This window comes from Chinchilla lanigera, unplaced genomic scaffold (genome assembly GCF_000276665.1).
Source record: "Chinchilla lanigera isolate Chin_1 unplaced genomic scaffold, ChiLan1.0 scaffold00001, whole genome shotgun sequence".
In the NCBI taxonomy this organism is placed as follows: domain Eukaryota; kingdom Metazoa; phylum Chordata; class Mammalia; order Rodentia; family Chinchillidae; genus Chinchilla; species Chinchilla lanigera.
In genome coordinates this window covers 18,826,400-18,847,127 of record NW_004955402.1, presented here as the reverse complement: position 1 = coordinate 18,847,127, position 20,728 = coordinate 18,826,400, and the positions used below count along the sequence as shown (strand labels likewise).

The 20,728-nt window shown below is 42.9% G+C and overlaps 1 protein-coding gene across 1 annotated transcript in view; it reads right to left on the bottom strand.

Moving 5' to 3' along the window:
- Dsg2 (desmoglein 2) overlaps positions 1-20,728 on the bottom strand; it is a gene marked incomplete at its 5' end in the record, with an annotated part of 49,789 nt that extends 29,061 nt beyond the window's left edge. The window contains 3 exon segments of the mRNA XM_005373161.2: positions 2,094-2,228; positions 3,534-3,569; positions 20,706-20,728. Of these exon segments, the coding sequence (XP_005373218.2) occupies positions 2,094-2,228; positions 3,534-3,569; positions 20,706-20,728 (194 nt within the window).

Here is a 20,728-nt window from a genome sequence, read left to right as displayed (position 1 = left end):
CTTCATTGGTAAATTTCTCTCTGGGGCCCCCTACTGGTTCTCCATTTCTTCTTCAAATATCATTGAGCAACCAGGGAACAGCAGAGGGGTTCTCCAGCCTCCAACCCCCAGCCCCGCTCCTGAGTGTGGCCAGGAACTCGGGTAGTGGCTCCGCAGCACCTCCACCTGGCCGGCCCGCCCTTCCTGCCAAGTGCACGGCATACAGGCACCTGCATGGATCTGTATATTCACATATAGACAGTATTTATAGGGGCATCCCATGTCTTTGTGCACTGACTATGTAATCCTACTTAGAAAACAAAAATGGTGTGGACAGAACTGGTAGTTCATATACATATATGTATGCAGGCAAGAGTACACACACATATATATACACATATGTATTTTGTAAGGTTTGGAAAAATGCTAACCTGTAGCCAGTGTTAATTTTAGGTAGGAAATTGGAAAGCTTAGGGAAAAATTTAACAAGATTTTTTTGTTTTTTATTTAAATTTTACTCTTAGCCTATATAATTCAAAGCAGTTAAGATCAGCCAACACTTCTTACACCATTAAGAATCCATACATTTTAGGGACCTCTATTAAAAGATGGTGTGAATGCCTGGGATCTGAAACAACCAAGCCAAAACAAAACCAAAACCTCAGCAGCTTGTATATGTACTATTATGTGAATCCACACTTAAGGAGTCTGAACTTTAGGTGGATTTTATAAAAGCAGTATGTGTCTTCTATTCTGTAGCGGCTGCTTCTCTCACTGGAGCCCCTCACACTTGACCTTTCTAAGACTGGAAGGAGAAGGTAAGCTAGGATGTGACAGAGAGCATGTGACCCAAAGGCGTATGAGCACCTGCCGCAAACGAGCTTTGTGCGGGCAGGACCTGCGCACCCCGAGGAGGCGGCTGGGGGCCTCATGGAGCACATGTTGCACTGATGGAGCCAGACAAGGGGCGAGCCATGGGGGATACCCCACAGAGGCAAAGAGGACAGAGAGAAATAGGGTGAGGAGCAGCTGACACTTGAGCAGAAGCCAGACGATGCCCCGAGTATCTCTGGGGAACAGCTTCAGGTGGGGGAACAGCAATGCCAAGGGAAGGAGGCTGCACTGAGCTGTGCCAGTCTGGGGTCACCGTGGAGCAGGCGACGGGAAGTGACAGGCACTGAGATGGAGAGGAGGCCAAGGCATCGAGTCCCATGGGCTCTCCTAGACCAGGGGAAGGGTCTCTTTCTCCTGCCGCACTGGGGCGCTCCTCAGGGGCCTCAGTGCGGGGGAGGAAGGTACACGCATCAGTTGTCTTTTCGCAAGTTTGCTCCAGGTCATTTCTGGGAACGGACCCCATTGGGGTGGGCTGGGAAAGCCTGAAGGCAGGAGGCAGGGGGAGCTCCGCTGCTGTGGTGGCAGGAGGTGAGGCGCTGGACGGTGGGAGTAGCGGCGCAGAGGAATGGAAGTGGGCAGTTGGGAACAGAACCCGAAGTTCTGGCTACATTTTTGGTTTGAAAAACTGAATAGCATGATAGTGCCATTTATAGAAATGGGCAGAACTTAAGTGGAAGCTTTGAGCGGGGGAATCAAGGTTTAGGTTTGTACTTGAAATCTTGAGATACACGGTACTGGGACTATCATGTCATCAATGAATAAACCTGACTTCTGAGAATAAAGGTGGAGCTATTAAGTTATTGAGCCAGGACGACAGGCACAAATTAACTGTCCCGAGCAAATATGGACGTCTGGTCACCCTACCTCTTAGGTGTGAGTTCTTTCCATTTCGAAAACTACTTTTTAATGATAATACACTCTTGATTATTGTAACATTCTGGGTTAAACTAAGACCAAACTAATGCCACATCCCTTAGTTCCAAACTGAATCAAAACTTAAAGTTATACGCATTTTTGGTAATAATGCGGTATCTTCCAGAATAGGAGTGAAGATTTTAAAGTAAGCTCTGCTAAACTTCTTCAATTGCACCCTAAATATAAAGATAAAAACAAATCAGTGATTATACCATCATCCTTTAATTTTAAAATGGACATCAAAGTCCTCTTTAAGCACAGCTTTAGCCACTTGCTTTCCGCTCGTGTCCCTGCTGAGAAGGTACCTTGGCAATGGGGTTCTTCCTGGACAGATCCTCTCCCTCCCGAAGAGCCACCGGGGCAGTGATCCAGGCTCGCTTCTGCCGAACCAGGTGAGTGTGCTTGGGAAGCAGCTTGCTTTCGCTTCTTGTGTTTAAGACCTATGACAACGAAATATCACCAAAAACTTATTATGCGTTATAAAGCTTCATACGATATTCTGCAATTTACTAACCTTTAAAAACAGTGTAACTTTAAGACATGTTTCATACTTCTGGACAAGCTTCATTTTCAAAGAGGACATGTATATACAGGCCAACTTTGTAAGCATCCAAGAGACTGCATCCAGATCAGTAAAGCAGGAGGGCTTTGTTTTTCACAGAAAGAAAAGATTTCCCAGAGTGAAGAGTACAAAAGGCGGAAGAGTTATGTAGTGGCCATATAAACTAGCAAATTAGAAATAACAAACTATGTAAGACATCTTTCTATTACTTGCTGAAGATGACATTTTACATCTCTGTAATCATTTATAGTAAAAAAATAAATTACTAATTTTGGCATGGTGGCATATGCCTGTAACCCAAGCATATACCTGTAATCCAAGCACTCTGGGAAGCTGAGATCACAAGTTTGAGCCCTGCCTAGGCAACTCAGGGTCTTAGCAAGACCCTGTCTGAAAATAAAAAAGTAAAGAGGGCTGGAGACGCACCCCGTTGCAAAGGCCTTGGGTTCAATCCCCATAACCACAAAAACAAAACAAAACAAAACAAAACAAAATAAAACAAAAAACTCTATATGTTTTAAGACTAAATTTTGATAAACTGAAGAAATAAATCTAACCAAAAGGGTCAACTGCCAGTTAATGAGTTTACTATTCTCAGGACTGAGTAAAGTATGAAATTTCCCCTTGAAACTTTAGGTGGAAAACTATGCTGTAAATTTTCACTTGAGTTTTATAGGTAAGAATACATTTTATCCAAAGAAAATTTCAATACAGGTGACCTTTCCACAAGATCAGGAAGGGTTATTGTACTACGTTTATCTTACCATTTTGCTCATGTTGTTACCACACACAAATACGGATTTTAAAATTTTTAAAGAATATGCACTAGGTATCATTAAGTCACTGATATTCTTTGTTTGTATTTAAATATTTTTTCTTAACTTAGAAATATACATTAAATGACAAAACATTACAAATGATAATAGTAAAACCTATGACATAAAAATGCAAATCTTCTATTCACCTGTTTTTCACAGAGCGGTCACAGTTAACAACTTGATGATCTTTTCTGACTACACAGGTGCACGTGTGTGCACGCAGGCAAAGTTCTTTTTCCGGTAAAATGCATTCTGGGATATGAGCTCCTCTGCAGCCACTGAATGGGAAAGGTATTGCTAAACTGTGCACCACGAGATTAAACCTCTAAATCCAAAACATGGAAATGATCCCCTTGGTTCCTTACCTCTAAGTGAAGTCCATTTCCAAAGGTAAAGCAGATCTGTAAAATAAAATATAAATAAATAAATAAAAACAGAAACTTAACTGCTACTACCATCCTTTGCCAAAAAGAAACAAATTATAATTTCTCTTTTGCCCTTGCTCAACAACCAGGGCCAATGGGAAATATCTACATTCTCCTCGGTCTATGCTGCGTCCTCCAGAAATGACTAGTGTCTTAATAAACAAAACGAAACAAAACACATCAAAACAATCCGTCTTGTGAAATGTTAGTCATCCTCTGATGGTGTTCATCTCATGTTGTCTGAGATTCACTCACTTTTCCATGAAGCTTTTAGTGTGAGATGAGACTCCCTGCCAACTCCCACCATCCCTATCATACGCACACACGCACACACACACACACACACGCACACGCACGCTCCCCTGCCCATATTCTGACTTCTCGGTACCTCTCGGTCCTCAGTCCCACCAAGTCTTTTCTTTGGTTCCTCAGCGGCACCGTCACAACCTGGGCTTTACCGTAACGCGGTACTCCTCTAACTAGTTCGTTACGCTTACCCTCAACAAACTCGTCTTGCTTTCTGAATTTTGCTGCGATTTCTTTATTGTCCATGAATCTCCTGCTGGCTTCATTCATCTGCCATACACTGACTTACTCTAAGCCAGCGCTTTCTAACAGGATCCACTTGGCCAATCGCCCCATGGGAACAGGACAATATTAGTTACTGCAGACCGGGGTACTCCTGCCAGTCGCTCTAGCAATGTCAGTGACAGCCAGGGAGCCTTCACTTTCCTGACCTCTGATACTCCTGCCTCACACAACGCGGATCACTGTTCCACTGACAGCCAGCCTGTGCCGGCAACATTGCTGGAGAAGGCCGCAGTGACCGAATGCACTCCACACGCAGACCACAGCTGCTCTCCACAGATGCTCGCACCCTCCCTGCACAGCAGCGCGGCTCCTGCTAGGTGACCATAGGATGCATCTGCCCCGAACAGTGCAGGTGGCACCTGTTGCCAGGCATCCCATCTGTTAGCTCCTTCTGATCTGCAAAAGTGCGTTCATTCAGGCTACAAAGAATAGTCGCCGTGGCTTTGTCTCCTCTTATATCCCTGCCATGGCTTCCCAGGCTTCAGAACCTTGTCACACCGACCGCATCCCTGGGCCTGCTCATTCCTAGGCGATGGCCTCACACTTTATCTGACAGTGCATCTCCAGCCATCTTCTTCTTGCCCTTTCCCCCAGCTGAGAAGAGTCCCGATTCCTCTCCGAGGTTAACTGCTGATCTCTGTGCTCTGCTTTCAGCTCTTCCATCCATCCTCCCACACTTACATTGTCTAGAACCTTGGTCCTTCCACCAACTTTTCATCTTGCTTCTCCATTATCAAACATTTTTTTTTTCCTTTCTAGTGGCTAAAGCCATTCAAGTTCTCATCCTGAATAGAAAGACCCTTCCCTTGTTTCTATTGACAATTAATCTACTGCTCCATACTCCTCTCTTGTGCAATCCCAGACTGAAATAACTGTATTTATTGCTGTCACATCTCCACCTTCCATTTCTGCACTGCTCATCGAATCTTTGATTTGAATTTTCTGTCTTGCTTGCCTTTTCCCATCTGCATGACCAATCACATGGATCCACTATGTCCTAGTCAGTGCATCACGGCTTTCTCTAAAATTTCAGTCCTGTTCACATCCTTCACATGCTTTACGGGTCCCATTCTTCCTGTGGACCCCTCACCCTCTTTCTTCCTCATCAGTACGTGTTCTTGTCTCCCCATTCTAAAAAGAAACTCTGGGTTCCAGTGCATGCCCGGCCTCTGGGGTGAACCTTCGGGGCAGACGAACCACCATGGCTAATTTTCTACCTTATGCTCAGATACATTACTTCTTCCTTCTTTTTTCTGTAGAATCCACCTAGCAATGGCCAGCAATGTCTTTAACCAAAGTTGTGCTCACTAAATTCATGTATTTTCCAGAGTGATGCGATATAAAAAATGGAACCTGATGCTGAGGAAGATCGCTTCTGTCTGCGTTTCTCTCGTGAAAATGGTCAAAAGGGAGGCTTGGTCCCTGGGTCCAGGATCCCGCAGTCAAATCACCAGAGAACATTTATAAAACTTGTATTTCTTGTTTGGCCTCCTAATCATTAGTCCTGTCTCTTTGGTACAAGGCGTACACGGTAGGAGTATTTACTACTTTCATTTGTCCCTGGAATCTTAGATACCCAAGAGAAAGGGTATAATAATCACGTTATCTTAAGTGAATTCTATCATTGTGACCAAATATCATGTTTTACTAAGAAACAGGTAAAAGAAAGCAGTTTATGGTCCTCTTGTGGAAGTAAACTCATCAATCGAACATCTTCATTGATTTTAATAGCATTTACTTTCTAGATGTTATTTGCTCAAAACTGCAGAAATATTATGATTATAAACAGTGCTTCTTTCACATTAAAGTGTATTTTGCTCACTGGAGACGTTAAAAATGGAGATTCCAGTTCAGTAGGTCTGGAGTCCAGCCTTACACAGCATTTCTAACAAACTCAGATGCTACCGGAGTTAGGGACCCACGGCTCATCCCTGGAGTAGCAAGGCTGGAGAATGTGACACGAAGCACCCACTGCTTGTTTAACTATGACAACAAAATGTGCTTCATTCATTACTGTCCCGGGGGGCAGCACAAGAAACTCTGTCACTTTCTCTTGCTTAACACCTTGAAGGCAGAAGACTCATTTCACTTTATTAATTTGTTTTTAAACATTTTAAAGAATGTTACCTTGAAAAAATGTAAAGCAGAGTGAAGAGGACAACGAACACTTCACAGCTGACCTCCAGTTTCAACAATGACCTAGCACACATTTCTTCTGAATGAAGGAATAATTTAAATTTAAATTTAAATATAGGAATAATTTTAAATTTACAAAAATGGTGCAAAGATAACATCCAGAGTTCCCGTCTCCATTTCCCCCTCACATTAACATTTTCAGTCACTAGGTCAGAATTAAGAGATTGATAACATTTAATCAATGCACTTGGAGACAGATTTGCAAAGCTTCCCCCTGGGCAAAGCTACTATTTTCTTTTTTTCCTCCTCTAGTGTTTGTAAGTAAGTCACTGCGTGTAGCCCATCCTCCGGGCAAAGGCAGGAGGAGAAGAAAGCAGTTAAGTTCCATCTCCTATGAGAGGCATCTACACATACTCAGAATTCTTTGGCATGAAAAATTTGTCTTTTTCTTATTTATTCGATCACTTCTACCCACATGGCTTCATATGTATTTATTTTATTCTGTGGCTTACATCCCAGTACTAATTTATTTATTTTGTTCTTCAAACACTTTCAGTTTTGGCTGCTGGGAGGTTGCACAGGTTGGCTTCTATATCCTCATCTTTTTGTGTCTGAGTTCTTACTTTCTAGCATCATATGATGTGCCAGGTTCACCTTATATTTCTCCTGTCCCAGGCTAAGAATCAGCCATTTCTCCAAGAAGCCCTGGTTTCTGAGATTGAAGAATGACATATAAAACTCAAGACCCGGAGAGGGGTAGCACACGTATTATAAAATAATTTCTATCTTCTCAGCCATTTGTCCAGATAAGATTTTTTTCTTCTAAACTAACTTCCTTCTGTCCTCCTTTTTTTCTTTTTTTTTATATAGGGTCTTGCTATGTAGCCCAGGTTGGCTTTGAACTTGGGGTGATCTTCCTGCCTCAGCCTCCTGTGTTCTGGGATTATAGGTGTGTGCCACCATGCCTGGCCCAGATAAAAATTTTTGTAATTTTGTTATTACTATTAAGAGACTCTTTTAATTTGCGAAGTGGTATCACCCGGTTGGAAGGTATGTAGCTTTGAAAACTGTCATATTTAGATTTAAATCTTGATTCTGCCAGACAAGTTGCTTTAATCCAAGTATTCTCCTCTGTAACAGGAGAATTATGGCAGTAATACATAATGTGGTGGACATCTTCGGCTGTGTAGCTAATTGCCATGTGTTATCTCTAATATTCACAGAGCCCCATTTTGTCCGGGTATGAGGTAGAGCCTGCCCAGCTCACTGGGCTGAACTGTCACTGGTGTATGGCACAGCGTGGTGTTCCCACTCTGACAGTGGCTGATTTAGGCAAAAATGTCTAAGTGCATTTTGACTAACAAGGAAGCAAGAGAGATAATCCTCACTAAGAAGAGAAGCAGGCACATGGCTTTCCTTTTCAAGTGCCTCTGGAGAGCAAGGATGTGACAAGTGGAATGGTAATTGCCATCTCCGAACCATGAAGGGGAGAAGCCAAATTGAAATGATGTCATCTTTGATGGTAGAGAATTGGTCAAATCTACAGCCACTATATTTTTCGACCCTTTCTTATGTGATGTTGAAGGTTTTTTCCTTAATCTACTTTTGATTGGGTATGATACCCGTGATAAGGGGGCATGGCTGGGATTGAACCCAGGGCCTTGTGCATGCCAGGCAAGTACTCTAGGACTAAGCTACCCTCCCAGTCCTGCCACCTGCATCTGAAAGCAGCCCAACCAATATACCCAATTGGCAGCACTGCTAAAGAAACAATACATGAAATGTAACCCCTGCAGTGGCCGGCACTCAGGAAACAGGATTTGTAATGGCATTCCCTCAGTTCTAAGTCTTGCATATTAGTATTTTATCCTCACATAGCTTAGCTCCTACCATGTTACATCATAGGATGTTCTAACCCTATTGGATTTTTACACGGTAGGAAGACAGAAGCAGGTTGTGATAAGAGCTGTAAAGGAAATTACAGCAAGGCCAGGATGGTAGAGTGATTTATGAGTGTGGGAGACTCTCAGCAGGGTTATGTCTGCCTAGAGAGACCTGCGGAGAATTAGGAAGCAAGTCAGACAGCGCCCTGCAAAAGGAAGAGCTGCCCATGCCGTGTGAATGGCACTGGGGTGGTAAAGGTTGATGTTCCTGGAGGGCAGTCAATGAGGATGCTGCTGCTAGAGGAATTAAGTCTGCTCCTGGTCTTGGAGAAGACTTTGGATTTTACTCTAAATGAAAGAGGCAGCCATTTAAATCTTTAAAGCTTGGAATGATGCAAATCAATTCATGTCTGAAAAAGCTCGTTCTGGCTGCTATCTGGGAAATGAGCCAACGGAAGCAAGAACAAATGATTCAGGGCAGGTAGCAGACATGCAGGAGTCCAGACAACAGGTAACATCAGCTTGGATCCTGGGGGTTGTAGCAAACATGGTAGCGAGTGGGTACCTTTAGTGTACATTTGGAAGGCAGAGGCAACAGAGCCTCTGGATGAACTGAATAAGGGAAAGAACAGTTGAGATGACCTTCAGAATTTTGACTAATTACTGGGTGAATGAAGGCTTCCTTCCGTGATGAGAAGAAATGCAGAGGAGTTAAGGTGAGGTGTGTGGGTGGGTGGTACTGAGGGAGGGGGCAGGATGGGGGGCAAGGGCTGTTGTTGCGTTTTATGTGAATGGCCTATTGGATGAGATCGGAACTCAGAAAAGAAGACATGGCGGGAGGCAGTCATGCTGGGGAAGCCAGTGGGTGTTAGTTATGGGGCGGGGATGTGGACAAGAGGTCTCGTACATCTTCAATGTAATATTTCTTTTCCTTCTTAAACAGCTATTATGAAATTGACGTGTGTCTGAGGAGCCAGTGTCCAGTAGACACAGCTAATTTACGCTGTCCACAGTCAGGACACCGGCCACCCGCGGGATCCGTAGAAACGTACGGAGGACAGGAGGCAGCGGGGTGCTGGCCACCTATCTTGATCTGACTGCCGGCGACATCATGTTTTCAGAGCATGAGGACTCAGTACACTTGTTCAATGTGCACCTTTCCGCATGTATGTTACGCTAAAAAGTGAAAAAAGAAATGGATGTGCATCTTAAACCCGAGGGCGTCTTGAAATCCAGGCAATATGGTTCTGCCGCTTGCATTTTTATAGCAGCTACTGCAACAGCCTATTTTCAGACAACGAGGCACGATGCACTGAAATATCTGCTCCACACGCATGGCACAAAACCCCACAGGAATTATAGTAATATTCTGTCAGCTGTGGAACCCTGTGCTCATTGGACTGAGGCGTTCATCTTAGCTTCTTCTTTCAAATGCAAATAACAGATTTGTTGACTTAGGATTCCATATTTCACAGAACACATTTTATTTTTTATTTTTTTGGTTTTTCTCTGGTACCGGGAACCGAACTCACGACCTTGTGCTTGCCAGGCAGGCCCTTTGCCGCTGAGCTAAATCCCCAGCCCACAGAACACATTTTAAATTGAGACCAGTGGTTCTCCGATGGGTGCAGTTTACCCTGCCATTCCACTCCTTCCTCCCACCACTGTGGATGTTCGGTTACATCACAGGAAGCTGCTAAACCAGGGGAGGGGGAGGAATGTTAAGTGACATCTAGTGGGTTGGGGCAGGAGAGGCTGCTCAGCCTCCCACAATGCACAGGACGGTCCCCACAACAGAGCTCTCTCTGCCTCCAAATGGCAAAGTTCTGAGGTGGCTGGTGCACGCACTGGAAGGGGAGCTGGACGAGATGACTGCAAAATCTGTGACACCCATGACTTTCATTTTCTCATAAGGAACTTGGTGACAGAAAGATACCACATGAGACGTGCTTGAAGAGGAAAAAGAGGCTTCTAGTCTCTGGATCCAAACAAGCTTTTAGGTCAACTAGAAATACCCTTCAAAAGCTCTAATTTATAAAAAAAGTTTTTTTTTTTTTAAATTTCTACTGTTGGACCCTGTGCAGCTTCTAAAAATTGACCACATAGTAACAGGCAAAAAAAAAAAAAAAAAAAAAAAGTCTTTTTTTGGGTAGAGGCATGAAAGAAAGTCAAATATCACTACAGAACTCTGTTCTCCAGGTTAGCACCTTTAGAAATGACTTCCTGTTCTGAAGTCATTTTTTTTTTTTTTCTGAAGTCATTCTGATCCAGGATGTCTCCTGAGTTACAGGAGGGCTGTTCCTCCTGACCATGGTTCTCTTTCTCAGGTCCTCCTGATCCAAAGTAGATGACCTTGAATCTTCCTTCTGTGGTTCTGTAATTCCATGGTGTGATGGCCCCTTAAACTTCAATCTCACACTACCGTGTACTTTACTGCAGATGAAATGTAGAGGGACACAAAATAATTTAAAATCCTCCTGTTTCAACTTCTAGGCATTATAATATTTTGTTAGTTCCACTGAACCACAAGTAACTTTGCAGAGGAGGTGGGCAGTGTGTTAATGAGTGAGCTTCTGGTCTCACACAGTGATGCCCTAGCAAATGCTGGTTGTTCTTAAAACTCAGGCCCACACCAAGATCGTTAGGACACCTGGGGCCCATTCTCTTCTCCTCCACCTCTGAGTAGGCAGAATGTTTTACAAAGCTTTGTTTCTCCTTTCACTGTACAGAGACCTAGGCAAACCCTGCCCTGAAGGTCCCTGGCTCATTATCAATTTATTCAAAATTGTTCCAAATTCAGCTGAAATAATCTAAAGGAAATAAAACAAGATCAAGGCAACGAGTGGCCCTTGTTTATAGCCTCTGGTCACACAATCCAATTTTTCTGTTTGTGTAGACAGAACTGGAGATAGGGTCTTTTTTTTTTTTTTTTTCCTGGTACCGGGAATCGAACTCACGACCTTGTGCTTGCCAGGCAGGCGGTGTGCCGCTGAACTAAATACCCAGTCCCCCCGAGATAGGGTCTTTAATAGCTCTGTAGCTACAAAAAAGGTTTTGGCAGGATCGTGACAGTCCCAGAAACACACACATTCTCCAGAGTTTAGGTGACCCACTAAAGTCAGAGTGGTCAGTGATTTTGGTAGCTACTCAGATAAATCTGATATAGACCAAGTGTACGTTAAAACTTCAGCTACCACACTTCCTTCCTCTTAAGCTTGAGTTTGTTTGTTTTTTTTTTTTTTTTGGAGGGGGGGGATAGTCTTTATAAGATTTCTTATTTTACAGATAATACCACAACTTATTTCAAAAATCCCAATTTAAAGGTACCATATACAAATGATCCACAGATTTGTGTATTCCTGTAGCAGTCTCATTTAATATTTGAGTCAAATACACAATTTTATTTTTCAACTAAGTAGAACTCTGAACTTTTTAAGAACTCTGAACTTGAGCTTTAGTACAGTATATGGTTTATCATAATCTTTCACCTGCTCTTCAGATGTCTAGCGTAATTTCAATGTAACAAATACGATTTTAGTGAGTCACGCTGAAGTTAGTGCCAATGAGGAAGACATTTTCTTTGGTGTCATTTTATTGACTCAGAGAGTTTTACAACATGGGGATTTGCCAATGCCGCACTACCCTCGACTTGTTAGGTCATGTTGTGAATCCTTATTTCCAGTAAAACTGTGGACATCTTCAATTTCTCCCCTTGGTACAGGCAAATTAACTGAAGGCCCACAAAAGTCAACATGATGCTATTCAGTATCAATTCCTTGGCCCCCTAAGTCACTTTTTAAAAAGATCATAGTTGCTAACAAATGGTTCCAAGTAGGCTTTCTATATTTCATTTTCTGCTCCCAATTATCTTCAGTATCTAAGGAAGACACGAGCAGTGGTTCTCACACTTGTGCGGCCTGGGGATTATCTGTGACAACACAGACTGCTGGGCCCACCCTAGGGAGGCCGGATCAGGAGGTCTGGGCTGGGCCCGGGAGTTGGGATTTCTAACAAGTTTCCTGGTAATGCTAATGCCTCTGCTCCTGGAAAGGTGCTGCACAAAGCCACCGTACAAAACCACTGACCGGCAAGGGAAAGGGCAGAAGAGGGTACACATGATTCATAAGCTGATAATGAGCCCTTCATGACGGACAGAAGTGTGAAAAGAAGAATTCAAAATCAGGAAATTCAGGAGCTGAGAATCCCATCACAAGAAGATTTGACTGTATATGTATTAATCCCTGGCCACGGATTGCTTTAAATGATGTTCCCTTGGTTGACAGTTCTCTTCTAGTTTAAGTTTTACTGATCCTGAGCGTTTTTGAAACCATTTTTGAAATAGTTTACCATTTTATTGTTATGTGTTTTCTGTAACAGCCCCAGAATGTTTTTGGAATCAGGCAAAATATAAATAAATCTGTGTAATACATCTCACATATTTCACATAACTTGATGGAAAAAGTTGTGAACATGTGGGCTGTTTCTTTTTTTTTTTTTTTGCTGTAAAGGGTTTATGAAAATTGAAGTAAGAAATAAAATGAAGCACAACCAATTTTTTTTCCTCCCACAGAGTTCAAGAAAACCAAGAGCTGTGGACCGTCCTTTTTCACCAGTAGGTGGCGCTGGTCTGTCAGGAAGGCAAACCTGAGGACTCATCAAAAACTGGCCAAGAGCTCCAGAGAAGGAGACTAGCAATACAGAAAATATCTAGGGCTTTACAGAGTTAAGCGAACACTCTCCTACGATTAGATTTATGCAAATAAATAAACTTGGCTTTACATTTTTTTCTTTTCTAGAATAATTCCAGCTTGCAAATAAACCTAATATTTTACTTCCCGAAGCTCTGATTGTACCGCTGGCTCCCTGCAGAAAATGCCAAGTGGGGAGGCAGGTGACATTATGGTTCCAGACTGCCAGACAGGAACTTGGTGTCAGGCAAACTCGGTTCTATTCAGCTTTGCCCAGCGTTAACATTCACTAAAGCCAGTGCTGGGCATACAGGGAGGGCTCAAACATGTCACACTCTCTTTCCTACACTGCTCTTTTCCTTACTGTAAGCTCTAGGATCACAGGGCACAGTTTTCCTGCCCCCAGAAGATGACTGGACATGCAGCAGCATGATTTGTGATTGCTGAAGGTAAGAAAGTCAAACAAGGCCAGGCGTGATGTGCAAGCCTATAATTCAAGCACTCAGGAGGCTGAGGCAGGTGGATTGTTCCAAGTTCGAGACCAGCCTGGGCTGCAAAGTGAGCTCAAGGCCAGCCTGAACTACATAGCGAGACCCTGTCTCAAAAATAAATAAATAAAAAAAATTAATCCTAAACAAGTGAAACTCAGATTGTTATTTCAGCTTTTCAACCACAGAAGGATACTTTAACTCCCACGTTTAAAGACCAAGGCATTTAGCCAGTTTGCAGATACCTGATGCACAGATCTTGATCTAATGAAGTGTACAGTTTACCAGGAAAGAAAAAGCTATATAGCAGTCCCCCCCAACCTTGTTTAACAGGGTATGTTAGAAGATCCCCAAGGATGCCTGAAACTTTAGGTAGCATTGCACTGAATATATACTATGTTTTTTCCTACATACATAGTGATATTAAAGTTTAATTCATCATTTAGGCACAGTAAGAGATTAACAACTATAACACACTAAATAGACCAGTAACTAATAATAACAAAATAAAAAACTATAATCTACTACAATAAAAGTTACTCAGAATTTGTGAATTACTCCTTCATGTTTTAGTACAGGTAACAGAAAAGGCAGAAAGGGAAAGCACGGAAGAGAGGGGCGCTACTCTTAGGAAGAAGCACTATACAGCGAGGGAGGTCACCATAATCACACCAACACCACAAAAATCGCTCTCAGGAGCTCAGGAAAGGTGGAAAGTACTTTCTGCTGATGGGGAGCGTGCAGCAGTGGGCCTGGCCTTGGAGCCGGGGCAGAATACGTCTGTAGCTAGGAGGAGGGAACACGCACAGGTCAGAGACAGCACACACCTGAACAGGAGATGTGAGCACGGGAAGGAGTGGTGCAGCTTGGCACCTCCACTCCACGACAGTGGCAAGAAGAGACGAAGTAGAGGGGCGCCGCGACCTTCGCTGATCTCACAAGGGGCGGAGCGCCGCTGCCCACTTGTGCAGAGGGAATTTGTTAGTACTGCCTCTGAGAAATCTGGCGACTCTGTGCAACATAAAAGGGAAGAGACAGTTTGAAGACAAAGTAGTTAATAAGCCAGGGAGATGTACAGTGATGAGGACTAGCAGGAGGGTAGTGGCAGTGAGTGACACGGGTACAGGCAGCAGTCCCCACCCACACAAAAATCGTTCCAAATACCCAAATCCGAACCTCTTACAACTTTCCATCATTGTCTCTCAATACGGTGCTCCTGGCATTTTAGACAGGAACATGCTTCATAAATTTTTTTTTTTTTTTTGTTTTTTGTTTTTTTGTTTTTCTCCGTTACCAGGAACCGAACTCACGACCTTGCGCTTGCCAGGCAGGCGCTTTTGCCGCTGAGCTAAATCCCCAGCCCCATGCTTCATAAATACTCAAGCATTCCTGAAGGTTTAGCATCCCCAGACTTTGGGAACACAGTACCAGGCATCAGACAACCAAAGCCCCTCCCACTTCTTTGCTTCCAAACCACCCCGCTCCTCCTGCGGGCTGCGAGGTCTCTGGGCTTCTCTGCCTGTCTGATCACAGCGGACACGTCCTGAACACCTTCTTTCCTTTCTTTACAAATCAGCCTTTTTGGCTGCTGTTGTTCTCAACCAGCCAAACCCTAGCTACTCCTTTTTGACCCTCCTGGCCATCTCCACCCAGAAGGATCTTTTCATTTACCCAGCAGTCTGAGCAGCCCCCTAAAAGCACTCACCTGGCAACAGCCTGTCTTGATTTCTGTCAGCTTGAAGGTCAAAGCCTCATCTTCGCACTGTTCTCACAGTCTGTGTTAACGCAACAGGGGACTTTTCCAGCTCTCCCTGAGAACCAGGCGTTCTTGTGTTCAGGCCTTTGTACATGTTCTTCTCTCCGCCCACAACACCCTCCTGCTCTCTTCCTCTCCTCTCACTATCTATAATCACACTCAGATCTTGGCTGGGATCCCCACTTTCTGCAGGCACGGTGTGTTTATCATTTTTCTTCTTACCATGACCAATTGGGAAGTTCTCCATTGCCTTGTTGTATCATTTACTAGACTGTCAGTACCCAGAAGGCAGAATATATCTATCTGGCTTTTTTATAATCTAGAACATTGCCTAGCATCAAGCATTCACTCACTAAACAGTGGTCATATGTGCTTAGGTTCTTTCTTTGTAGGCATTTCTCATCTTATCATTATACTATGAGATAAATCCCGGTGTTCGAACAAGTTCAGTAAATTTTACTTGTGATCTGAAATAAAAAAATTTCAATGTCTCATGAGGTATACTTCTGATACTTTAAGATAAGCTAAACTGAGAAAAGAGTATTTCATCATATGCTGATGAGATGCTTAAAAAGTGCTGTCAAAGCTGCTGAAATTTGTGGTACATTGAAAGAAAGAAAGAAAAAAAGATGAAAAATCAAATAGAACTAAAGCTCATCTATGGTTTCAATTAAGGTTTCTAATTTTTATTATAATTTGGCAATTTTCAAAATACCGCTTCCTATTCAATGTGTTATTCACACTGTGTATGCTTTCTTCACAAATAAGCCAGTCTGCAAAATTCACACCAGGTACTCTCACTCCTACACCTGTCTGCTAATTAGTTCAACTGGGAAGTTTCTGTCCAGACATATTTCTTTTTTTGGTACTGGGAATGAAACTGAGCACCTTGTGCTGGCCAGGCAGGTGCTGCGCCATTGAGCTATATCCCCGACTCTATCAGTACATATTTCTGGATCTCAGCCTTACAGATTTTAATTTAGCTCATTAGGTATTTCTAATGACAGGGAGACTTTAGAATGCTCATTGTTTGTAAAGTATTTTGCTTTAAATCCATAATCAAGCAAAACTTAAGGATTGTCATTTTTTTATTATCTACTAATTTTTAGAACAAAAGCAAATGCAAAGCTTCTAAAATTCCTGGATAATTCAATATTCTCATTGGCTTCAATATTTTTTAAGATCATGAAAAGACTTTAATATGCATATTTATTATATGATATGAAAATATTAATAAAGTATTTCCTAACTTTTAAAGGTAATATTTCACACACAAGATAATCTTTCCACATTTTACAACAAAGAAAGCCCCAAAGTCCCCCCAAACTGAGAGAGAGCATTTATCCAAAAAAAAACCAAGCTATTTCTGGATATTGTTTCGAAAGTCCAAAATCTTCTGTTTTGTTTGTTTGTTTTGGTCTTTTTTTTTTTTTTTTTGTCTTTTTGTCTTTTTGAGACAGGGTCTCCTTATGCAGTTCAGGCTGGCCTTGAGCTCACTTTGGTCGCGAAAGCTCACTTTTGGTCTCGAAACTAGGCTGGTCTCGAAGTTGCAACGATCCTCCTGCCTCAGCCCTCCCCCCCCCCGCAAGTGCTGGGATTACGGGCATGTGCCACCACGCCTGGGTCCAAAATCTTCTTTTAAACTCTCATAACACATTTATTTCAGGCAGGGATGGAGTTGCTTAAATCTTGCTTTTCTTGACAAACCAATCCTAGTTGGTTGGTTGCATGTCTTAAAGAGGCTGGATTCTTGAAATGCCATGCGAAAAATGACTACCTCCCCTTGATAAATTATTAAATTTTTCTTCCGTAGATTCATCAGGGAACAGAGCAGGTCTTTTAGGTAAAGAATTTTTACCATCTTGCTCAGAAGTAAAACAGAGTATTTCTTCCTCTCTGTTCGAGGACAGCAATACACACTGGGAACTTCCTGTTCTCCATTACTGGCTACTGTTTTCCACTTAAATAAACCTTTGTGTCTTTTATCCATATTAGGACCTGCTACTGTAGCGCAGGGCACAGGAGATGCACATTCTCCATGGGCTGTAAGCATTTTCAAACCTTTTTCTGTCTCCATTTTTACTGGCTTCAATATTTACCATGCAGTTTACACTTATTCTTAAGTCTGTGTAGCTCATTTGCATAATAGAACATTAAGCATAACTCTGGTATTATTGGTCATTTAAACAGCGGAATTACTTGTTATGGGTAAAACTGTGTCCCCTAAAAGAAAATATGCTTAAGTCCTAACCCCCAAGACCTTCAAATGTGATCTTATTTGGAAACAGTGGCTGTCGATTTAACTCAGTTAAGCTATGAGCTTGGGCCTTAACTCAGTTAAGCTTATGAACTTAGCAGTATGACCGGTGTTCTCATAAAAATGGGAAATTTGGACACAGACATGCATTGAGCGAAGAGGATAGGCTCTGCAATACCTTCACTGTGGATTTCTAGCCTCCAGAACTGTAAGACAGTAAACTTCTATTGTTTTAAGCTCCCCAGATTTTGTACCTCCTTACGACAGTTCTAGCAAACGGACACCAAACGCCCACAGTACCATAGACGGCCTCTGAATTCTTATGGTGGAGTTTGATCATACAGGACAACCTTAACTAGTCAAAGGCAAGGCTGAGGCAATCATCAGAAAATCACCTGAGTACTCTCCTTACCACTCTGGTGAAGCCTATGATCCCCTTTCAGAATAACATTTTAAAGTCTGTAAAACATACTGGATTGTAAAGAAGCCCAATTATATCAAAATAGTTGCAGGGTTTAAAAAGTTTAAAAATTTGTGATAAAACTAAAAGATCCAGTAAAGGCTACTAGTGATAGTCAGCATTAATGCTATTTTAAAATAACTGGAATATGTAAAAACAGTTGTGAATTCCATTGTGAAAAGTCATAGATCTTGCCAACCCTGCTATACACTGTCATCCTTATAACTTAAATGCTAATTTCAGTTTAGAAATGCAAACAGTGGAAATATGTATGTAATTAATGCCCTGCATCTTGGGGAAGTCCCTGAATTCTGTCAGTGGACAGTTTGAGAGTCGAAGGATGTTGGATAAAGTATGCTTAAAGAGGACAGATTTGGGGGCTGAGGATTTAGCTCAGCGGCACGGGATTTAGCTCAGCGACACAGCACCTGCCTGGCAAGAAGGAGGTCGTGAGTTCGATTCCCGGTACAGGAAAAAACCAAAACCGAAAACCTAAAAAAAAGAGGACAGATTCCAGACCAGCCTGGGCTACATAGTAAGCTCAAGGCTAGCCTGAACTGCGCAGTGAAACCCTGTCTTAAAAAGACAAAAAAAAAAAAAAAAAAAAGGACAGATTTTAAAATTTTACTCATGGCACCAAGGACATACCTCAGTGTTCCAGTGCCTGCCTGGCAAGCTCGAGGTCCTGAGTTCGATTCCAGATACCCTCCCCCAAATATAATAAAGTTTTACTCAGATAACTTGTTTTTCCCATTTTATTAGAGTTGTCCTGAAAGACAGTGGTGTGGGTGACACTCAAGTGCTATCCTCCGATGTGCCTCCTTGTACTATAGGCAAAAGCCAAAACCGCATATTCGCAGGCACAGCTCTCAGTGAGATTCGCCTTAGGTCAGTGCAGGCCAGCCATCCCTTTTCTGATAGGCTTAGTTTTCAGTTTCTTTCAGATTTTGAAATAATTTCCTAGATGTTACAGATTGAGCATTCCTAAACTAAAAAGCCTAAATCTGAAATGCTTTGAAATCCAAAACTTTTGAGTCCCAAGATGCTATCTGAAAAGGTATTTGGGGGGGGGGGACACTTAGGATTTTTGGATCTGAGATGTTCCTTCAGTATTTACATGATACTTGCAAGAAGGACATGCAGCGGAAGCTGTGTGCTTCTGCTGTTCTTGCTGGCATGCACAGGTGTGGCTGGTTTTTGCAGCAGTCTTATTTGGGCTCTACTGTCGGTCTCTGGATTCACTGGTGCCAAAGGGCAAGGTACAGGCTTCGCCTTTGTCATCAGTTAGATCAGGTGTGACGTGGGCCGGAAGCTGGCGGGAAAATACCATCGCGGTAACTGCAGCTCTCACTGAGAAAGCAGCGGTAGACAGGAGAGGGAGCAGCTGTCTAAACTGGGCTCCGTTCTGTGGCTCTGAAGCTGTGCGTTCAAACTGGAGTGGATTTCATCAACCTTCCTACACTCACATAGTCAAATTAATGTCCTGAAATGAATCTCATTATGTAGCTTGTTAGAGAAATTCTGTTATTCGTCACAGAACTGTGAACCAATAGACTGCGATTTACATTCTTTCTTATAAAGGACCTGTCGCTTTCTATTCTTTACCAAAACACTGTCTTTCCAACGTTAAACACGTTGAGAGCAAAATGCTGAGAAAACCCTACTCTTCTTTGACAAACAAGCAAAACGACAACAAAAAACCCCACACTCAAATTTACATTACAAAATCTATCATAAAATACATAGAATAGTCCAAGAATTTTGCTCCTGACCAGTTGATTATAGTCACTTTTTAAAGGAGCCGTCTGTTTCTATTTTGCCAAAAACAAAACAAAACAAAACAAACCCAACCGGATCTGTATGGAGATCTCACACACACACACACACACACACACACAACACACAACACACCTTTTTTTCTTCTTCCTCCACAACTCCAGAATGGAAAGAAACTTCTCTTTTTAAAGTCAGAACCGCTCATTGAATGCTACTTGCATTTTTAATATTAATAACTACACACACAAGAGAACTGAGTATAATTTTTCTATCTCTGCGAAGTACTTGTGAAGTCTCTAGAAGGCGGGCCACACCTATACCACCAGTGTCCGTGACTTTATCAGATTCCATTTAACAAACCCTGCCAGTCAGATACGTTCCGTAATTATGTGCAATCCCTTTAACAAGCAGAAAAGCAGCGGCTTAAAATCCTTTCGAATATAGAAATCAAAAGTAGGAAATCTAGAGCTCGGGTGTGTACTTTGATTCCCGTGGTTGAAAAGCTCTTTGGGAAATCTCTCAAATTCCCACCGGATGGTGGTGAGTCTACAATTCCATTTTCAATGACATTTCGAAAAAGTCCTCAAACGATTACATGATTACTTCCTTTAGTACTAGGAAACTGTTTTTAAAATCCGATTTCGTGACCTTTAAAGTTAAAAATGTGATTTTCTTAACAGTAACGCAGCTTTATCAAAGGAAATCAGAAAGCTTTGTAAGTCACAGGTCTAAAACGACTTTTAGCTCGGGTTTTGCACTCTGAGAGTAAGGTATGTCCGCGTTTCCCCGACGCGGGGCGATGGCTGGGACCGCAGGGAACCCGAGGGCGTGTGCAAGAGGGCGCCAGCGCTGGCCCCGCAGCCAAGCTCCCAGCCCGGAAAGACTCAAACAAAGCCCCGGGTCCCGGTTACCGTGCCCCGCGCCCAGCCTCAGACCCCACAGATCACAGCCAGCGAAGGACGCCAGGTCCCGAGTGCGGCGAAAGGAAAACCGGAGCCGAGCCCACAGGTCCCAGCACCCCGGCCGCAGCCCGCGTCGGGGTCCCCGCAGCCCGCCGGCCCGGCCCGCCGCACTCACCAGCAGCAGCAGCAGCAGCAGCG